Source organism: Chaetodon auriga, chromosome 17 (genome assembly GCF_051107435.1).
Source record: "Chaetodon auriga isolate fChaAug3 chromosome 17, fChaAug3.hap1, whole genome shotgun sequence".
Lineage (NCBI taxonomy): Eukaryota > Metazoa > Chordata > Actinopteri > Chaetodontiformes > Chaetodontidae > Chaetodon > Chaetodon auriga.
In genome coordinates this window covers 1,832,935-1,855,853 of record NC_135090.1, presented here as the reverse complement: position 1 = coordinate 1,855,853, position 22,919 = coordinate 1,832,935, and the positions used below count along the sequence as shown (strand labels likewise).

The window sequence follows — 22,919 nt, the reverse complement described above, 5'->3', positions numbered from 1 at the left end:
ACCTTCTGTTCAGACCATATCTGTTTGAAAATATATACTGAGAAAAAAACAAGTTAATATTATTAAATTGTTATTTATTGAATTACTAATTCAGGTTTCAAAATCTTAAATCCAAATGAAGCTCAGTCAGGAAGACTGTCAATAAAGTTAAGTCTAAGTCTAATCAGCTAGTCACATGTATCCGATTGCAAAGCGACACACCAACATTGTCAATCTATCATCTTGCTGTCATTTTATTTTTATTTTAGTTTACATTTTGATTTGCTGCCATCTTACGATGCCAGACTAAAAAACAGAACTAGACGCTGACGTATTTGAACCAGCTTCAACCTCAATGGCTGCTTGGTGCAGTGCTCAGGTTACTGCTCTTCCAGAAGACTCAGATTCAGTGATTCTGGAGATGTTAAAAGCTCAAGGCATTACTCAAGCTTTGGGTCTGGAGCTCTTGCAGCTTCACTTCCTGGCTAATGGTGTAGTTTGGAAAAACACCAGTCCAATACAAGACCCCTGCAACCTCCAGCCCTAAAACAGCTCCTGGTCACAAACGTACAAAGAAAATTCATCATGCAGTTCCTCAAGCCAAGTGTAAGAATGTCTCTGTCAGCTCTGCTCATCCTGATCAACCAAATGCTGCCCTATATCCATCAGAAAATGCCCTCACCTCAACCCTACAGTCTGTGGCAAATTCTGGTCAGGCAAATGATGCTTGTGCACAGCAACACTTTCTGCCCCTCAAATCCTGCTAGTTCCTTCACCGGCTCTGGCACCTGTGCCATAGCCATTCATTTCCACCTCAAGTGCCCTAGACATGCCATAGCATTCCTTGGTTTCTGCTGTCTCAGCTCCATTGTTAGGTAGGCTGTATGTTCCTTCTGGAGTCTCCTCACTTAAGGGCCCTAATTTTTGCAGGGAAAAGACATTAACCTCAGCAGTCTCATGCTCCCATCTCCAGGGTCTGAAAACAAAGTTGCCATGGGAAAAAGTTTACAGCTGTCGTTAAATCCCAGATGTCAAGACATATGTTAACTGGTGAATTCATAGTTGTTTTGGAATTTATCATAATGCTCTGTTTACCCAGAGTGTATACAACAACTGGTCACTTACTTGGCTCTGATTGGTGACCTCAGCTTGAAGTATTGGAGAAATATACTCTACCAATACTGTAAAGGTTTCTCCAGGAAAGCAGAACTTTACATCTCTCAATGTAATGCTTGAACTGGTCTGTCTTACACACTGAACTGTTGGTCATGCTAGTAGGCTGTTCACAACTGGTACCATTTAATCACCAGGAGCACAGAGCACTGCTAAGAAATATTAATGATCCATCTCAGTCTTTCATAAGGGTTTTGGTCAGTGGTTGTCTCGTCCCTGACCTCCTCATAAAACTTCCAGTCTGCTCTTACAGAGGCAGACATAGTGTCTTGATGACGGTTATTCAATTTGCCCTTACAACTCTTCACCATTCTCTGTGCCATGTACAAGGCCCTGAGGAGTAGCAACAAGAAAGTCTGTGGTCTTAGTTTCACAGATTCCCTTAAAATTGTTCTTTTCGGTTCAAAATGGGAATCCAGACTGTATTTTACAGGGTGCCTTCCATTTTTAAACAAATTTCTGAGGCCCTTTGCTGGAATATTTTAGACAGAATCTAAGTTCCCTCTCTTATTCACCTGTCAACAACTTTCTCCTCATTGACCCATTGCATGACAAATCTGGATCCTCACTGTCCAAATGGAAATACCTGTTTGATTGTTCTTTTCTTTCAGCTTTTAGTGGCTTTTTAAAGAGTGCTACATTTACCACTTCTTCAAATTAATTTGATCCACTTTAAGACGCGATCTTTTCTGATTAAACTTTTCACACAGATTTCCTTAGTCTTTTCCTCTACTACTCTAAAGCTGAAGTTGTGCTCTAGTTATTACTCAGTTCTGTCCTTAGCTATTCTTACTTATTCACCTATTCAGTTCTCTGCTGAATAGGTGAATGTATATATACACATACATACATACATACATATATGTATATACACACACACACACACACATAAATACACACACATACACACGTGCATATATAAGTGTACATATATATGTGTGTGTATATATATATATGTATGTATATATGTGTGTGTGTGTGTGTGTACACACACACACACACACACCCACACACCCACACACACACACACACACACACAAAAGAAGCTGTTAACATTGAAGGACACATTTTGTTTCTCTATTCATTTGTGGTACAAGGTTGATTTTAATCACGTGTTTTGCTCATTATTACGTGTTGTCTCTCATCTCTTTAGCAGATTAAGCCATCTTTGTTTGAGTAATTATTACTACTTGGTAAGAAAGCATTCTTTGGGAAATATTAGGCTGTGGTTTTCTTGGGGGACTTGTATTGCCCTTGTATTTTTGGGGCATTTATTTAGCTGTTGCTCAGGGCACAAGACCCTCGATTACAAATCTCTGTGGAGTCTAAGTGCCAAAGACTTTCTGATAAGACTTAATTTTCATGTGTCATCTTTCAAAATGAACAATTACATTTTCTTCATTCACTTGTCTTTCTGTGTTGAAATGAAACTCTTGTGACAGTTCAGTCAGGAAGACTATTCTTCTGCATGCTTAGCACTGTTCTTCTATTCCTCATTTCACTCCTCTCACACATGCTAATCATTTCTGTAATTGTAATTGTAATTTCCTGGCTGTCATTGTCTGTGGTTGTTGAGATATCAGCTGTTCTCATCAGCTAGTCACATTTATCCAATAGCAGAGCGACACCTGTACGTTATTAGCCTATCGTCTTGCTGCTGTCCTTTTCAAAATATTTCTCTCTCTCTGCCTTAGTGCTTTCACGCTGCGTTATGCGCTGCTCTCCACCTCCTGATCATCACCAGTTTTCACAGATTCTTCAGCTTCATCATTTCATCAGCCTCATCCCCCATCAGTCTCAGCATACTCATCGGCCACCACCACCACCACCACCACCACCACCAGTGTCACTTGTAGGATGATTAATCTGGCTGCAGCTCAGGGCAGATGCCCATAGATTACAAAAAAGCACTAGACCCTCCATCAAGCCTTAAACATCACATATCATCTGCTACGATAAACAGTTTACTTGTCTCTCCTGATTGAAATATAAAATACATAGCAAATTGGATACAAACTTCACACACAATTTTAAGTTATGAATTCAGATTCACCAAATTCAAATTCCACACCTGCTGCTACAGATGTCAGCTAATACTGGTCTGACCTGGAATATTTTTTTTGTTCCTTTGACCAGAAACCAATGTAACAACAACAATGTAAACATGCAGCAACTTGAACCAAGATACATGTATTCATTCAGACATGGAAATAGTTCCTAAGCTCTTGGCAGACAACTTAAAAACCATAATTATTGCATACTGACAAAATCTAACTGCATTAAGATTAGGTTTTCCATTTAAACCTTGTCAGTTGACAGCTAATCCTTTGTTTTTATTTGTGGCATTTATCTGTCTTGTCTACACGAAAATAAAACACCAGCTGCAGCCTAATGTTAAACTCATAAAGGTGAGTGGATTGCTGCTTTTAGCCTCATGAAATGCTCCATCAACTCTTGAGTGTGGCAGCCACAACAGTAAATACCTGACAGATGACAGAGGTGTCCTCTGCTTACATAGTCAGCACTGTGTTTAAACAGAGAACATGTAAAAACTGCAATCAAACATTTAGCACGAGGAGTTAAAAGGACAAAGCTTATTTTGGAATGGATACAACCAGTTACTTGGTTACGAAACTGGCATCATTCATCATTTCCTTTTGCCCAGCCTCTTAATACAGTACATAGAACTATCTAAGATCATTAGGAGGCAATATTGTAAGGTACAGATATGGTGAATGTTTTTCCATAATGTCTTGGTCCCCAACTGAACATTTTCTAAGCCCCATCCCTAATGAATTACTGTTGCTACCCTATCCCTGCTGGGCAAAGCAATTTCCAATGATTTACCATTGAAATTCTTAAGAACATTTTAAACTATGGTCTTCATTTCACATTTGTAGTCAGCAACTGTCGATTTTGTTGGTTGAAATGTTGCTAGCAGATTTTATCAACTGGAATTTGCTAATTAAGACGAATGACAGCTAAAGACTTGTAATTGTTTTGTTTTAAAAAGAGAGCCATGCATTCATTAAACATATTATAGAATTAATAACGATTTAATATAATTAATAATAATAATTTAAATAATAATACTTATTATTAAATGAAATAATTAGATATGCAAATAAAAGACTGTCTTGTTTTGTGAGCATAGAAGGACTACAACTTGCATGCTGTTGTACGACCCTAATATTTCTGGTTTTGGAAGGGGGTTAAAACCACCCTCCAAATACTTGGGATACATTTGCGTTACTTAGCGTAATGCCCAGTTCTCTGATATCAGAGTGAGGTGTTTTACTATGGGAATTACCTTGGCTTGACCAACTACAGAAGCTCCGATGACACCACATCTGTCAGTGACAGGCTGGTGGAACTGTGCTAGGGGCACTCCCCCTAATATCACAGTCAACCAGCCCCTCTCAAATCATTCTAGACCGGTTTCTTTTCATATCTATGGAAAGAGGGAAGTCATGGTGAAATACCTCACTCTGTTATCATATTGGCCAGATACATGGTAACTGAATAGGAAGAAAATTGTAAAATACTTAGCCATACTAGGTGTGCTGCAACGCATTGACAGCAGGATCCCGGGCACTCAGGTAACAAACTAATGCTAACCAAACCGTGATAAGATCACCATAACATGTTAGCTTGACGACATAATGTTAACCAGTCACGGGTACACCAGAAAACAAATGCTGGGTAAGTGGAGGAAAAGCTCCCTTATCCAAATTTTCTGACGGAACAGCAAAATATATTTCTTCCAAAGCTGGGAAGTGCATTCCCTGATGTAATCCTTAGATCATGTGTGAACTGTTCAACAGCTAACCAAACTAACCAAGATGAGCCAAGGGAGGAAGTTCCTTCACAGGAAGAAAACAAGAATGATTTGAGAAGGGCTGGTCAACTGTGGTAATAAGGAGGAATGCCCCTTGCACTGTCTGTCACTGACAGATCTGGTGTCATTGGAGCATCAGTAGTTAGTCATGACAAGACAATTCCCATAGTGAGGCACAGAACAATATTAGAGAACAAGTATCACACTTAATGGAGTCCAACACACACAGTGTGTTTATCTGCAACAATGTAATTATCAAATAAATCACATGATGAAATCTCCCAGTGATAGTTAGTTGATAGTCATTTCAACCAAAAAAATCAGTGTTTGTCAAATATGAGAAGCTGCTATTGTCCTCTTTCACCAAAAGAAAACAATAAAAGCCCATTCTTTTCATACATTACCTTGAATTTGGACAATCAAACTGCCACCACTGTAAACTGCATTATATCCACTGTTACAGTGGAAAACCTGACAGGTTAGCAACTGCAGCAAAAGGGGCCAGGGCTCAGCATCTGGTCAGTTCTGAACATTTTTTCCCCAAACTCTAGATGGCACATGATGAAATCACTGGCAGCTCACAGATGCAAAGTTGTATAATTAACCAGATGTATGTACATCTTTTGATCTCTGAGATTAAAGAAAAATAAGATACTGATCAGCTCACAAAGAGTGAAGCAACTGGAAATATAAATCCTCACTGAAGATTTCTTTGATATTAACCTTTACAGTGGTTATCCTGCAGTCTCTGCTGATTGGTGGAATGAGTTTTGGAGTCAGCTCCTCCAACACTGATTTATTATTCAGATGTATGTTCTTATTTCATTTTCTTCATCTCTATGTAGCTATGAACGTCATTATTGTCATCCCTCCAATGCTCAGCACCATCTCACTTGTACAGCAGCTGCAGTCGGCTGGTATGGCAATTATTTCGGCTGATCTTGCTGTCTGGTTGGTAGAGGCTGGATGAATTGGCGAAGGAGGGGGAAATGGAGTGGGGGTCAGGGGTGGGGACAGGGTAGCCCGGAGGAGGGGCCAAAGACCTGGGGTCACTTTGGGGGATGGTGAGCGGGGGAGAGTTGTGGTTCTGATTGGTGATAGTGGACGCTCTTCTCCTCGATCGCAGGGCCTGTCGCTCAGAAAGCTGATTTCTGAGCTCTGACACACGTTCTTCTTTCTGAGGGAACAAATGGTAACAAGAACTCAACAATCTTCTCAAGGGACAAGTCCTGTAAGACTGTTTTATGCTAGGCTTGCTTAATGTTTAAATTTATCTGACAGTTGACAGGAGTTGTCTGGAAAGACTAGGAAAATGTGAATAAGCAAAGCCCCAGGCTTGTTTTAGACTGATTCCCTAACCAGGGCTTGAAGGGTCAGCTCACCCAAAGTACATAAAACAAAAAAAACCCCTCAAGGTTTGCTTAATTGCTTTTTCTGGATCTTTCAACCACATCTCACATTCTTCCTCAGTGGATGGAGCTTGCTCAGTTGTCATGAAGATGCCCCAATCTTCATCACGTGGTGTGAGCATGGATAGGTGTGATGACAATTCAGCAAACCCAGAAGGAGGAAGGCTGTAAGATGAGGTTGAAATCTCTGGAAAAACTGAATAAATTAACATTTGTTTTTTTGTTTTGTCATACTTTTGAAAACTTATTTAAAAGTCAAGATCATTATCTTCATTTTACTCTGCCTTCTTGGCAGATATTTTAATCCTAACATGATTCGCTACCTACAGTACCCGCTACATATTAACTAAAAGAAGGAATTAAGAATCTGTTGAAAAGAGAAAGGATCTGGCTGACCTCCTGGATGATCTTTTGCAGCTCCTTGTTCTCTCTCTCCAGCTGTCTGGACTTCTCCTCATCGTTGTTATTAGTGGACGAGCCAGTCTTCATGGCTTCCTGGGCATCTGACTGCCACTCACCTCGTGTGATCAGACGCCGCATCTACAAATCATGCACATGTATTCCTGAATATACATATGAGGAGTTTTAATGAATGTTACCAGTTACTGAGAGAGTTCCTGTGGGACAATTTTTGGGCTGTACCCTTTAGCGCTTGAAAATTACTTTCATTAAGCCACAACCCTGAGATTCATTTTAAAAAGGGGCTTGTAGTCAATACTTGTGGAGTCTCTCCTAATATTGACAGTTAGCAGACAATTAATTGGTATGAATGGTAATGCATTTGATATACAGTATATAATTAATTTAGTTTAACATATTTTGTCCATGACCTGAATACATGTATATCATATTATAAATCCTAGGTATTTGTTATTTTCATCCTATCAATTTTGTATTTTTCTTCTTTTATTATTTTTCTGATTTTCCTGTTGTCTAATTGTATATTTAGAGAGTATGTACTTGTAAGTGTTTTGTGTGCATTTATACTTTCTGACTGCTCTGGTAAAACCCTGTTAATGCTTGGCTCTTCATGTCAAAGTTGAAACTGAGCCCACAGTATGCTGTTTTTTCATGTAATAATGTGGGTCTCTATGCTCCTCTCTCTATATCCCACTTTTACTGGTGAAAAATATCTACTCCAGAATATATTATATCAATGATTTAAGAGTAAGATGTTTCTATAAATATAGGAATAGTTTTAGTTCCAGAAACATTTTCCTAAATCCTAGAATGTATATTTCATTTTATATATTGTATCTAAAAGCCACTCAAGTTGGATTAGATTTGTGCTGAGCATGTCATTCCTGACGTGTGTGTACTATGAACATTCTGCTGACAATGTGTAGTTTGGACTGCTGCATTACAGCCCGTGAACTGCATTGCCACATTCACATTGCAAACTAATAACTTCTCCTCTGTGTGGAAAACCTTGGGTTGAGACACACAGATAGCGAGACAAATTGCCATAACAGTCTGCAGGATCAGCTTCCGTAAATCAGTCACAACAACTTTATGATAAAACCATGTGAGGAGAGAGACATGTACCCTCACAAGTACCCTCAAATAATGAGAAATTTAAACAAACAAACTACCAATCAATACAATAGCAACTGCTCAGGGGCCCCAGACCTCTAAAGGTCCCAAAAGCCACATACTCACTATGTGTCAATTGCTTGTTGGCCATTTAATTAACTGCACATTTTCTTAAGGAATAAGAACATATCAAGTACCTTATCAACTAAGGTGGATCCTGCAGTATTATTTGATTTTGTGACAGTGCCACATAGAAGGGTAGCCTCATGTTCCTAGATAAAGTGGTGTTTAAATAAATTACCACAGCTGGGACCAACCAGAACATTTTTTACCCTGAGACACGGGTTAATCTGGCCAGTTCAAGGATGCCATAGGTTTCCATTCATTTCTGTATGATATGGAAATTTACAATGAGAAACTTATGTGTGTAATCCATCACAGTGTAATTTAGTAGGGAAACAGATGTGACATGAGAGGTCGACCCTGAGCAGTGGACCTCCGCCTCTCTCCAAGAATGCAATATAAAAACATGCCTTGTGAATAAGAGGTCTGCTTTAATATTAATCAAGGACTTGGTTAATCTATCTTAGCATAACAACTGGAGTTAGGCAGCAACACCAAACCTGGCTCTGTCCAAAGTTCATAAATACAACTAATTAGTTCACAAATGAAAACATGGTACCTTGTCTGTTTAATCACTGGTGAACTGAAACGGAGACAGTGAGTCAGGCCTTATCAGTCCTTTACGTCACTATTGTTCTTGTGACTGAATGTGAACAAATCCCTCCAGTCACGGCAATAGTGTCAGAATCACGTTCAACTGTAAAATATGGGTGTAATGTTTGGGTGTCCACATACTTGAGTGTGTGACCAAAAACTCTCCTCTATGTGAAACATTAAAGAATCAAACTGGTCTCCAGAGTATCTCCATGTAACTATGACACCTGCATGGTGACAGAGCATAACAGACTGTTGAAGAATTGAACAAGTATTGATGTTGACACAGCAGGACAGGGTCATTCAACAGGTCACTGTGTGATATTTCATACCAGCCCAGATAACATTCTTGAAGAAAGGCAAATCATTACATCTGACAGTTAAATTGCTGCTATAATCTGCAGGGAGGAGATGATGAGAAGAGGACAGTCCTCTACTTTTACCTTGGGAACGAACAAAACCACCAGGGTGATGTAAACTGAGAAGACGATGGCCAAGGAGACAAAGGCGAAGGAAGCGTCCTGCTGAGAGGACAGGATCATGGTGACTGGAGCTGTGATCATACACAGCACCTGAGGAAACCAGAGGATAGAACATGTTCCTTTATGACAAAAGAAGAAACTGCAGTATTGTCAGGTCGGCATTGCAAATCAAAAAGGAACGGTGTGTTCTGTAGCCACTACAGACTAGATAATGCAGATTTTATTCTTTAAGTCAATAAATAATAAATAAAGATTCCCAATACAGTGAACAGGCCCAAAAGTTTCTACGGAACAGCCATTATAAGAGCTTCAGTGCTTCTCTCAATATTTTCTCCACATTAACATTAACTTTCAAAAAAAGGTAAATATAACTGTTTGTCCTGTGAATTTGAATGGATAGATTTAAGGTTGATAATAAAATGTATTTGTGTAAAACACAGGACTGGGATGAAGTGCTGGAACACCTGGAGCCTGTAAGGTGTCATTTGAATAAATTCAGCATTCATTTTAATTAATATTCACACACTGGTGGCAAGATGACACCTGCTCATTACAAGCAGTAATACTTTGCATGCACACACACACTGATGGCACAGCATCTGGAGCAATTTGGGGTTGAGTATCTTGCCAAGGGATACTTCGAGCGGCAGACAGCTGGGGCCAGGGATCAAACCACTGACCCACTGATAAGTGGATGACTGCTCTACCTCCTGAGCCACAGCTGCCCTGACAATGTGTACCTCCTTCGTTTTGATAGAAGAGTGACAGCTCCCCAGTAAGTGGCTTCGTGTGTGGATAACACTTTTTGTTATGACTGCTGTTGAGGTGCTTTGTTTCCATGTGGTAAAGTTATTCGTTCCCTGATGTTTGGTTATAATGATAATCAATATGATGGAACCATTAATGATGAGAGTTATACAGCAATGAGGAATGAGACCAGACCAGGTCACCAGGGAGGGGAGCAAGAGGTCCCCCCACACAGTCCCTCTAGCAATGCAACTGGCAGCCCCTTATTTTATTCATCTATTTTTGATCTTTTTTTGAGCTTTGGGCACTGACATAGAGGACTGCTCCCAGACTATTAGAGGGAGTCTGTCTGCTGAGGAGTGACATTCTTTGTTTTCCTAATTTTTAATTTGTCTATAATTATATATCTATATTTATTTTCTTTCCTCCCTCCTCATTTTCTCTCTATTTTTTCCAAGTAGGTATACTATGCCAGATATGTGTGTGACTGATGGAGTGCATATTTATTGTGGATGGCGGACAGGCAAAAGCAGAAAATGAGAGATGAAGCTGATGAGGAAATTGAGAATTTAGGGTGTGGATTTGACTCAAACTTTTCCCATTACGAATCCAGAGGAGGAGTGACCTGCGTGACCTCTGTTTGCATGGGCGTGCAGCTGACGAGTCATTTGTTATATGGAAGTGGACATGATTTAATCTAAACCGAGTTGGAAAAACCGAGTTGCATCTAAAATACAGCTAAATTGCACTACTAAGTTCCTCAAATGCATAGGTGCACAGTTGTCTCATCAGTTAGATGTTTATGTCTACACTTTAGGCTGTGATCGACTTATGCTCAATTAAAAATAGATATATATTTGTCTGAGAAATGTCTGAAGAGAAAAATACATTGATTTTAATTCAATTTTTTAATATTTTTATTCAGTGCTTTACTCCTGAGGTGAAATATCTTTTCTACAGGTTTGTTGCTTTGCTACTTAACTCTTTTCCATGCAAATACTGACAAATGTAACTGCTTAATTCGATTAATTTATCAGTATATAATGTATATAATTTGAATGCAATTTTTAATAGATTGACGGACCCTTAGTCGATCTGTTTCTGCTGTAACCTGATCTCTCAGAGTTGTTTTCTTGTGTGCAATTGTCGGCCTATTTTGAACAGATTTGGACTTTTGAATCTCGTTGTTATGTTCATCTCATTTCTCAAGTTACCATAATTGCTAGAAATACATCTTAGAGATGATTTTGGAGTAAACTATAACTGTTTTCTGCATATAGGCAACACATCACTACTCGACCCACCTACCACATAGACACAATATAAGGACAGTAGAGGACTCCCCCTCAGAAGTACAGCTTTGTAGCCTGATAAATCAGGACAACTTCACCTGTTGCTGTTATGATCCTACTGACCTGTTGTCTCCTAGTGTGTCTCCTTGCCCTTTTCCTGGTGTTATTGTTATTGGTCTTTTCTCCCCTGTCCATGCAGCTGGGTGTTCCCCTACACTCAGTCAGCTCCGCCTCCTCAGGGGCTCACCTGAGACGCATGTTCCTGATTAGGCACAGTACTTAAAGAGAGAGCCTCCTACCTGTGCTGGATTATTCCTCTATCCATGGCGGTGTCTGGTTGTTCCCAGTGTGAGTACTGCGCTTCTTTATTTCCTCTCCTTGTGAAGTTTGCTAATGCTAACTGTCCTTGAACTGCCACTAATAGTGTGCTCCTGTGTTACACTGCCTACCTGCCACTTCAGCGCGTGCCTTGCCTCAAACCTGCTTCGTCGGAGCCCCCTTTGTTCTCCTCCACTCCTCGTGAGTGCGCTTTTTTTTTTTTTGCAATTTCTTGTAAATAAATTCTCTTTTATCTGATTTCTGTTTCGGGTCTGCATCTTTGGGTCCAAACAAATTTATCAGGCAAAAGCCTTAATAGTTGCAGCCTTTACTAGTTGTACTATAATGTAAAATTTTTATGTATTTGTATTATGTCACATTGCTTGGTGTTCTCATTACGAAATACAACTCAGTTAGAGCTGTCCAGGCTACTGTCATGCAAAGCCTGGTGTTGGCACATCAACTGTTCCCTAACTGTTCTCTAGCTCCTCTTTCAGCCCTTGGTATTTTTCGAGCTTCTCATGTTCCATCTTCTTGATGTTGCTATCTCTCGGGATCGCTAAGTCTATCACTACTGTCTTTTTCTGTTGTTTGTCTATCAACACAATGTCTGGTTGGTTAGCCACCACCATCTTGTCAGTCTGGATCTGGAAGTCCCACGGTCATTCTCCACCACCTTAGAAGGAAGCCTTCCATTAAATATGAGATTCTCTGCTTGAGAATGATTGTTTCTGACAAAAATGGAATTTTCTCAACTTGTTCCCTGAAAATTATTTTTGACTAACATTCAATTGTTGATTTAAAAAAAAAAAAAAAAAAAAAAGAACAAATGACACTAGAATAAAATGTTTTGTGTATAAAAACAGAATTTCTATTCTTTCTCCTGATATATTCACTCTTTACATATTCATATAACCAAATGATGTGGGGTCAACTTCTTTAGAACAATTACACAAGTAATTGATCAATCAAAGAGTCAAACAATAGAGAATTAATCGGCAACTACTTTGAATTATTATTATACCTGCCAAAACAATGATAAGTTGTAATAAACAAGAACTATCGTATAGAAACTCCTGGAGGAATTATTACTGACAGTAAAAGCTCTAGACAGAATCCTTCATGAAACCCAAATATACAAATGACTTCTATGTTCTTATAAAGGCTAAGCGGAATAATGATGCCCTCTAGTGTTTTTATTTTGTGTATGCATTTATATTATTTATTTTATTTTTTTATGATTGCCATACAACTTCTTTATTTCAGCTTTTTTCTTTTTTTTCTTTTTTCTTTTTTCTTTTTTTTTTTTAAATTTGTTGAATTTAACTCCAGACAATATGCCAATAATATTGTTTCATTGCTACTCATAATTGTGGTAGGTATGGTTGCTTTGGCAACACAGGTTTCATTTCTGTCATAACAAACAAAATTTAATTTGAATCAGAGAGAGAATGGGAGTGTGTGTGTGAGAGAGAGAGGTAGCAGAAAGACAAGATAAAGAACAAAACAGAGTGAAATGACAGATGGAGGAGATAAATTGGAGGCAGTCTGAGATAGAATATGAGAGGGTGGAAGAGTGAGGGACAGAGACTGAGCACGACATCAAATTAAACATGAGAGAGGTGGAGGTGAGGATAGAAATCAATACACATTCATCAACAGTCAGTAATCTCTGTGCAAAAGAAAAAAAATCCAATCTAGGTTGGCAAATGGAAGCAGCAGGCCAACACCAGCATCAGCCATGTTTTCTCTGCTATGTCATTCCTTATACACAGCAATGCACACAATCCTGCTCCCCGCTCTCACACAACTCAGCAATTCATTTCACTCACCTCACTGGAACAAATAGCACTTCTGTACACTTGAAATTCTTTGGGAAGAGCTAACTCTTATCATTCCTGTGGAGACAAACTGTTTCCACACAGTCTGCAGTCTTTACAGTAACAACATTAAAGGAAAGTTCTGCTTTAATACATCATGGGCATAACTTCATTTTTGTCCACCATTCCTATCCTGGTTCCAGACCTTTGAATCTCAATTTGTTCAGCGATTCAAACAGTCCTGCTACTGTACTCCTCAGTTGGAAAGAGAAATTCACCATTCAGAGCTTTGTAGATGGGATAAAGAATAGAAATGTAGCTGGGAATTTAAAAAAGGGCTCAGAAAATGACCACAAAAAGGATTGCTGCCGCAGGTCATTTGAAAGTCAATTTACTGAAATAATAACTCCAATATTGACATATTCTTTGATCATTGTAAAAAAAAAAGTAGCAACCAATGAGTCATTTGCAGACGCATTTATCCAAAGCGACGTACATAAGAATTCACACACTGATAGCACAGCATCGGGGGCAGTTTTTGGGGTTCAGTATCTTGTCAAAGGATACTTTGGCATGTGGACTGCCGAGGCCAGGGACTGAACCACCAACCTCCTGATTGGCAGATGACTGCGTTTCAGGAGGTAGACTCCTGAAACACAGCCCTCCACCACTACCTCAGTTTCTGTGTCCACTGAAAATGATGTTGATGAGATTGATACGTCTGACACCAGTGAGACATGATGATGAAATGATGAAATGATCAAATGAAAAAAAAGGAAATTGTGTCCAATTGTTAGGCAAATTAAATATAATATAATATAATATAATATAATATAATATAATATAAAGTAAGAAGGGAAACCTTCCTTCCTGACACTCAAGCCCCAATCCAGGTAAGTCTCAAGTCAGTCAAGACAACAAATCCATTTCCTAGTTCCTCACCAAACATTTTTTCCCCAACCCATTTCCTACTTCCAGTCTACCTAACCTGACACACCTGAATAAAGCCCCTCCTTTCCCCATGCAATTGTCAACACAAAGGCCAAGTGGGGTACTAGATAAAAAAGATAAATGAATACAATTGTAACATTAAACAATCCAAAGTAGCTATAGTAGAATAATAGAATAAAGAGAATAAAGAGAATAGTCCAAGGGCATAATGACTGCGAGATAATGGCTCCAACAGTTTCTCTATTGGAAATTAATTTTTTCAATATGTTATTTTACACACACATGCAGATGGCGGCGCTAGCATCAAACTAAGTTGTTTTAAAGAGAAGGGCACCTGACAGGGCACTCATTCATGAAAAGCGTACCAAAGCAGGAGGGAGAGGAAACACAACAATATACACATGTAGATTCTCCCCCTATAACAATTTGCATTTCACCCACTAAGTGTAGGCTTAAATAATTGGGTTCAGTGCATGATGGATAATCCTCTGAGATGAATTAAAATGCAACTACAGTAATGAAAATCACAAAATCAGCCATCCTGGAGATGTTGCTGATTAAAACGCCACTTTGAGTATGTGTGTGTGTGTGTGTGTGTGTGTGTGTGTGTGTGTGCTGATGTGTGTGTGTGTGTGTGTGTGTGTGTGAGACTAGCTGGAAAGACAGTGGCATTTCAAACCACCAACAGATGCCAGACTTGTCTTTTAAACACTTTGCAAGTGAAATTAGTTGCAGTGAATGGACTACTTTCACACATTAGCAAGCTGAACAACTGACTATTTTATCTGGCTGTGTGACAGAGCAGACAGGCCCAGCAAATTATAGACACAAAGAGAGTAATGATGTCATTGAATCACTCTTGAGAGAGATGAAAATCCTTCAGAAACCTGGTCACAGTCACACCTTGCCTGTCAGATAGAACTCAAACAAATTTCAGAGGCAGTGTTACTGCATATAGAAGCACAACTGAGAAAACAAACAGCCAATGCTGGTTTTAGCTGCAGATATATCAGCAAGGGTGGGTAGTAAGTCTTTACAAGAAATGCAAATGAGTAAAAAAGTATTTTTTTAGTATTTTTTTTTTTAGCATTTTAGTATTTTTTTTTTTTTTTTTTTAGGAAAAGTAGCTTTTCACATCCCTTTTCAATAGTGTACTTTTACCTTGACCATGCCTAAGTATTTTTTTTGGATGAGTAATCTATTTTTAACTTTGCTACATTTGTCTTTTGTAGCTTTGTTGCAGCTAGTCTGTTATCTGCTATACATTTTGCTACATTAACCAAAATGAACTGTCATCCAAGCTGTGTGCACACAGTAATTCAGAAGAGCTTTAATTGGTCTCCCTTGTGGCACAAAGAGACATGTATTTGTGCCACATATTAATGAGGTAGACATCCATCCATCCATCCATTCCCACCCGCTTATCCGGGGCCGGGTCGCGGGGGCAGCAGTCTGAGCAGGGACGCCCAAACTTCCCTCTCCCCGGACACTTCCTCCAGCTCCTCCGGGGGGACCCCGAGGCGTTCCCAGGCCAGCCTAGCGACATAGTCACTCCAGCGTGTCCTGGGTCTTCCCCGGGGCCTCCTCCCGGTGGGGCATGCCTGGAACACCTCCCTAGGGAGGCGTCCAGGGGGCATCCGGTACAGATGCCTGAGCCACCTCAGCTGACTCCTCTCGATGTGGAGGAGCAGCGACTCTACTCTGAGCTCCTCCCGAGTGACAGAGCTCCTCACCCTATCTCTAAGGGAGTGCCCCGCCACCCTGCGGAGGAAACTCATTTCAGCCGCTTGTATCCGGGACCTCGTTCTTTCGGTCATGACCCAAAGTTCATGACCATAGGTGAGGGTAGGAACGTAGATTGACCGGTAAATCGAGAGCTTCGCCTTTTGGCTCAGCTCCTTCTTCACCACGACAGACCGATACAGCGACTGCATTACTGCTGCCGCTGCACCGATCCGCCTGTCAATCTCACGCTCCATTCTTCCCTCACTCGTGAACAAGATCCCAAGATACTTAAACTCCTCCACTTGAGGCAGGATCTCTCCCCCAACCCGGAGGGAGCAAGCCACCTTTTTCCGGTCGAGAACCATGGCCTCGGACTTGGAGGTGCTGACTCTCATCCCAGCTGCTTCACACTCGGCTGCGAACTGTCCCAGTGCCCGCTGAAGGTCCTGGCTCGATGGAGCCAACAAGACAACATCATCCGCAAAAAGCAGAGACGAAATCTGCCGGCTCCCGAACCGAACCCCCTCCGGTCCCTGGCTGCGCCTAGAAATTCTGTCCATAAAAATAATGAACAGAACCGGTGACAAAAGGCAGCCCTGGCGGAGTCCAACATGCACCGGGAACAGGTCCGACTTACTGCCGGCAATGCGGACCAAGCTCCTGCTCCGGTTGTACAGGGACTGCACAGCCCTCAGCAGAGGGCCTGCAACCCCATACTCCCGGAGCACCTCCCACAGAATGACGCGAGGGACACGGTCGAATGCCTTCTCCAAGTCCACAAAACACATGTGGACTGGTTGGGCAAACTCCCATGAACCCTCAAGCACCCTGTGGAGGGTATAGAGCTGGTCCAGTGTTCCACGGCCGGGACGAAAACCGCATTGTTCCTCCTGAATCCGAGGTTCGACTATCGGCCGGATTCTCCTCTCCAGTACCCTGGAATAGACTTTCCCAGGGAGGCTGAGGAGTGTGATCCCCCAATAGTTGGAACACACCCTCCGGTCCCCCTTTTTAAACAGAGGGACCACCACCCCGGTCTGCCAGTCCAAAGGCACCGTCCCTGGGGTTGGGGATCGCAGGCGAGCGCCTGGTGGCCGGGTCTTTGCCCACGGGACCCGGCCGGGCTCAGCCCGAAGGAGCGACGTGGGCCCGCCTTCCCGTAGGCCCACCACCCGCAGGAAGGACCAGAAGGGGCCGGTGCTTTGTGTTTTGGGTGGCAGTCGTGGGCGGGGGCCCCGCCGACCCAAACCCTGGACAACGACTTTGGCTATGGGGACATGGAATGTCACCTCGTTGGGGGGGAAGGAGCCGGAGCTAGTGCAGGAGGTTGAGCGGTACCGACTAGAGATAGTCGGACTCACCTCCATGCACAATTTGGGCTCTGGAACCCAACTCCTTGAGAGAGGCTGGACTCTCTTCTACTCTGGAGTTGCCCGCGGTGAGAGGCGGCGAGCTGGTGTGGGCTTGCTTATAGCCCCCCAGCTCAGCCGTCGTGTGTTGGAGTTCTCCCCGCTGAGCGAGAGGGTCGCTTCCCTGCGCCTTCGGGTCGGGGATAGGTCTCTCACTGTTGTTTCGGCCTATGGGCCAAACGGCAGTGCAGAGTACCCGGCCTTCTTGGAGTCCTTGGGAGGGGTACTGGAAAGTGCTCCAACCGGGGACTCCATCGTTCTGCTGGGGGACTTCAATACCCACGTGGGTAGCGACAGTGATACCTGGAGGGCGTGATTGGGAGGAACGGCCTCCCCGATCTGAACCCGAGTGGTGTTCTGTTGTTAGACTTCTGTGCTAGTCATAGTTTGTCAATAACGAACACCATGTTCAAGCATAAGGGTGTCCATCAGTGCACGTGGCACCAGGACACCCTAGGTCGGAGGTCAATGATCGACTTTGTAGTCGTATCATCTGACCTTCGGCGGTATGTCTTGGACACTCGGGTGAAGAGAGGGGCTGAGCTGTCAACTGATCACCACCTGGTGGTGAGTTGGATCCGCTGGCAGGGGAGGAAGCGGGACAGACTTGGCAGACCCAAACGTACTGTGAGGGTCTCTTGGGAACGTCTGGCGGAACCCGCTGTCAGGGAGGTCTTCAACTCCCACCTCCAGGAGAGCTTCGACCAGATTCCGAGGGAGGTTGGAGACATCGAGTCTGAATGGACCATGTTCTCCACTTCCATTGTTGATGCAGCCGTCCATAGCTGTGGCCGTAAAGTCGCCGGTGCCTGTTGTGGCGGCAATCCCCGAACCCGGTGGTGGACACCGGAAGTAAGGGATGCCGTCAAGCTGAAGAAGGAGTCCTATCGGGCTTGGTTGGCTCATAGGACTCCTGAGGCAGCTGACGGGTACCGGCAGGCTAAGCGGGCAGCAGCTCGGGCGGTTGTAGAAGCAAAAACTCGGGTCTGGGAGGAGTTCGGGGAGGCCATGGAGGAGGACTACCGGTCGGCCTCGAAGAAATTCTGGCAAACCGTTCGGCGCCTCAGGAGGGGGAAGCAGCTCTCCATTAATACTGTTTACAGTGGAGGTGGGGAGCTGCTGACCTCGACTGGGGATATTGTCGGGCGGTGGAAGGAATACTTCGAGGATCTCCTCAATCCCACTGTCATGTCTTCTGCAGAGGAAGCAGAGACTGGGGACTTGGAGGTCGATTCGTCCATCACCCAGGCTGAAGTCACTGAGGTAGTCTGCAAGCTCCTCGGTGGCAAAGCTCCGGGGGTGGACGAGATCCGCCCTGAGTACCTCAAGTCACTGGATGTTGCAGGGCTGTCCTGGTTGACACGCCTCTGCAACATCGCATGGCAGTCGGGGACGGTGAGGTAGACAATTGCAAAAATGAAGGGAATCTGACAATCTTTTCAGTTTAAGGTTTGGTTGTTCTGCTAATGTAACCTACATCCAGTAACTGTGCACTATGCCACAGGTGACTGTGTTGGAAAGCAGCCTGCAGCACCCTTTTGCATGCTGAGAGAAGTTCTTTCACTTTCCATTAATGGTGTATTACAAATATATTTAATCTATGCAGAACAAATCACCATCTTCTAAGGTTCTACATACTAACTGTGACTGTTCTGTATTCTCAGCGGTTTTGAGATATTTTGCTTCAAAGTTTTTGCATTAGAAATAGCCGAAATGATATATGGATCAAGTCTTTTGTGTTTAACTTAATTGTGTTGATGCTACATGTGTTTTATTTTCTCACCAAATGATACAGAAATAAGACACATCATTAAGACACACAACCAAAGCAATAAGCAAACATTCTGTTAAGCAGTTTGTTTACTTGCAAGGGGGCTTCACCTTGAGCTGCAAAGATGTTGTTTTTTGGTGGTCACTGGGAGAAAATTTGGTGCATGTTTGGCTGGATGTGGTAACCACTTTAAAAGGTTTAAAAGTTTGGTCCCCCTCCCCGATCTGCCTTGACAATTCACAGACCCACTTGTATCTGATCCAGGGGCCTGCTTGTAACTGTAACTGGGCACCAGCATGCCTGTCAAGCTTTGCATTTTGCTACAGGCTGATGTGGTGTGCTTGAGGCCAGCAAAACTTGATATCTAAAGAGTATGGAGGGTGTCATAATTTTGGTGGTCTTTGAAAAACCTAAAACACAAGGACAAAGATGTACAGAATGGAGCCTTTCCTATAAAAACTGGAGCTGGAGACAGAATTATCAGCTGCATCATAGAGTTTAAGTATTAGCATTAACTTACATAAGCTAGCTATACTTATGAAAGTGAGTCATCATTTTTAGCAGACAAAATCCATGGTTGTCAACTAGAAATGAGAACCTTGCCTGGCATCAAAAAACATGGCGATTTACTCCCTGGCTTAGCACATCTCACGTCTTGGTATGTTCTTCTCCACATATGATGCTTATGTGTGCTACAAGCATTAACTGATGTGCTTAAATGGTACATTGCTATTTGATGTACATTAAAACAATGGCATTATATTGTTAATCATTTTAAAGTGCAGCAGAAAGAAGCCGAAACAGTGCCATGAACTTGCAAAGAAGTGCGCAATTAAGCAGCGACCACAAGTACTTGAAATCTGTACACCCCATAAGTCCCATCTAGGGATTAATTTTCAGAACTCTCAACTTTTTTTTACTGACTCGAGTTTACAAGTAGAGCTCCAAAGATTATCTTCATTAATCATTTTCATGATTAATCGTATGGAAAATTTGATGCCAACCAGTTTCCCACAACCTAACACTTGTCTAGCTATTAGTCAAAAACAAACAAAAAAATTATTCTATACGAAATAAAGAAAAGCAAAAAATCTTTGCCATTGTCAGAACTACATGATATTTTGCACTGAATATTATTTGTCTCCAAAGTGACCCAAACAAATAATGGATTATCAAAATAATTGCAAATAAATATTCTGTCCATCAATTAATGGACAGAAAATCATCCATAAATGGCAGAGCTTCCTCAGCAGTTCATGAAACAAGGGAGGAGAGGTCAAAGAAAAAGTCAACGTGCTGCTGAGAGATGCTGCTTTGGTGAAGGATTGGAAGTGAAAGACCAAGTCTACAGTCTAATACAGAGCTTGCAGAAAGGCACACTACTGACAAGCACATTAGTCTGGCCAACGGCAGCCACAACCACACACTTTCATATGCTGAATATATACTGTCTATGTAGACAGGCTGCCTTGGCATAGACGTTAGTCCACAGGAACATTTTGTTATCAGATTAATTTCTGAGATTACCCTATAGTAATACATACAACATCCTGTGGTTGTTTGCACCATAGCAGTGAATGAATGCTGTTCTGTTAATCCTCTTGCAGTAATTCTCACGACACTGAAAGTCAAGGTACAAATATGTGTTTAATTTAACTGGAATACCCTCCATGATTTGTTAAAGGGTGTTTGGAGCACTGTGGGGTCTCTACACATCTCTCAAAGCAGTGTTTGAAGGAAACTCAACCATTTAACATCTAATTTTTTTCAAACTTCATGTCACCCTACTTAAATTAAATGATACAAAAACTACAATATAAATTTGTAGCTTTGGTGACTCCAAAATGATTGAGAATCAATTGCAGTGGTCTTTAAAGGGCCAATCCTCTGATTTTACACGTAACACCTGATGATGTCATCATGGTTATCATATATTGAAATCTTCTCTTCAATACAGTATTTTCAAAAATTAACATTGTAGAAGGCCAAAAACTCTGATGAAACAATGTTTTTTCAAATTTTCTCCACTGGTGTGGACTTGCCTTAAGTCATAGGTTTTGGTAAAAACACACACACACACACACACACACACAACTAACTGAACTCACAGCAACATTATAGATGGCCATGCCCACAGCTCGGTGGTCATTGATCTTCTCTGTGGAGATGGACTTGGTCTCATAGGCCAGGAAGATGCCAAGCAGCAGCAGTAAGCCTTTGTAACCATATACCACACCTATAGAGAAGGACAAGATGGCAGGTGTGAAGACAGATGGAACTGTTTGTACTGCTGCTCATTTCACACAATACTTGTTCTTACCGTACTTATTACAAAGTTTTATGTCTTAAAAGACTATACCAGTGATGTTACACTTTCCAAATCATATGTATGTTAGACTGATTTTCTCACTCCATGGCACACATTTGTGTCAGTTCTTATTGTTATGCAATGAAAATTGACTAGAGACTTGTTTGAGATCTATCATAAGGAACAATTTGTGTCTTTTTTTTTCGCTATAGTTGTTTTCATCATTTAGTAATGAACCTACATTATCTGGGACCAAACCAGTGGGCTATTAGTAATGGAAAGGAAAGCAGTTTGATTTGATAGGGCATGCAGAAAGACAGAACTGTTAAAAATTTGGAATGACTTTATGCTGATCTCTCGTTCACCTGAAGCAAACCCTGAGCAGCTCATTAAGCAATGCTGAGCTTAAGTTCTCTCTTGACCTTGGAAACACAAGCAAACAGAGAACTCCCTTCAAAGTCCATTTAGCTGCAGTTTTGAAAAGGTGATATGATGAAAAGCTCTGGAACAGCTACTCAGTTTTGTTGGATAGACTGATAATGCACTGCCATTGTTTAAAGACATGTATTTGGCTAAAACATGCAGGACCACTCTATGGTGACCACTCTATGGTGTTATATGCAAAACAGAGAATTAACAAAAATAATGATGCAGGAGTTGGTTGGTATTCCACTCACCCAGCCAGGTGTTCATCTTTTCAGAGCTGCAATGCTCCAGTAAGGGCTGTATCAAAACATCCAGGTCTCCTTTGGGGGCTTCTTTGGTGAATTTCTGGTCACATACACAAAACATAGAAATATAGGTGAAGAACAGCAACACACTACAACTTCAATGGCAAACACATATGGCAAAATAAATTCAAATTTAGGTAAAATAAATTTACTCATGTGAGTCTATTTTTATGTTTATTTATATATTTATGTATATGCCAATGTTAAAATGAATTCATTCAATCAAAGAATGAAAAGAATTTTTTTCTCATTTCATTACAAATGATGTTTGATAATACTAGAATAAACATTTTTGAAATCATTTTGGTATTCATTTTTATTTACATGTCTGAAAATAGGTGATTACATTAGGAGAATCATTTGATTAATCAATCATGATTTGGCAGAAAATCATCATGAACAATTTTTAGAATTGATATATTGCTTAATTAATTTACTAAGCAGAATTTCCCAGCTCCAATCTCTCCAGTTAATTTTTTTTTTTTTTTTTTTTTTTTTTTCCCATATTTTTCATTCTGATGGGCACTGTTGTGTGACATTTTAATAGAAATGTTTAAACTGGATTTTTACATTTGAATTGAACCATTATGAAACATTTAATTTTCAATGAAAATAAAATGGAAAAGGCTTTCTTTCATTGTCATTTTCATGATTTACTTTTTCACAAAACAGGCCTCAGAGCCATTAAACAAATTGTCATGAGAAATATGCAAAAA

General features: G+C 41.2%; 1 protein-coding gene across 5 annotated transcripts in view; it reads right to left on the bottom strand.

The window, feature by feature from the left end:
- Nucleotides 1-5,744: 5,744 nt before the first annotated feature.
- The window catches only part of gabbr1b (gamma-aminobutyric acid (GABA) B receptor, 1b), a 285,160-nt gene continuing 267,985 nt past the window's right edge, over nucleotides 5,745-22,919 (bottom strand). For all 5 annotated transcript variants that reach the window (XM_076754414.1, XM_076754413.1, XM_076754415.1 and 2 more), the window contains 5 exons: nucleotides 22,150-22,243; nucleotides 21,273-21,400; nucleotides 9,093-9,221; nucleotides 6,796-6,939; nucleotides 5,745-6,167 (listed from right to left, as the gene is read on the bottom strand). In XM_076754414.1, the coding sequence (XP_076610529.1) occupies nucleotides 5,880-6,167; nucleotides 6,796-6,939; nucleotides 9,093-9,221; nucleotides 21,273-21,400; nucleotides 22,150-22,243 (783 nt within the window). In that variant the 3' untranslated portion in view covers nucleotides 5,745-5,879. The remainder of the gene's footprint in view (nucleotides 6,168-6,795; nucleotides 6,940-9,092; nucleotides 9,222-21,272; nucleotides 21,401-22,149; nucleotides 22,244-22,919) is intronic.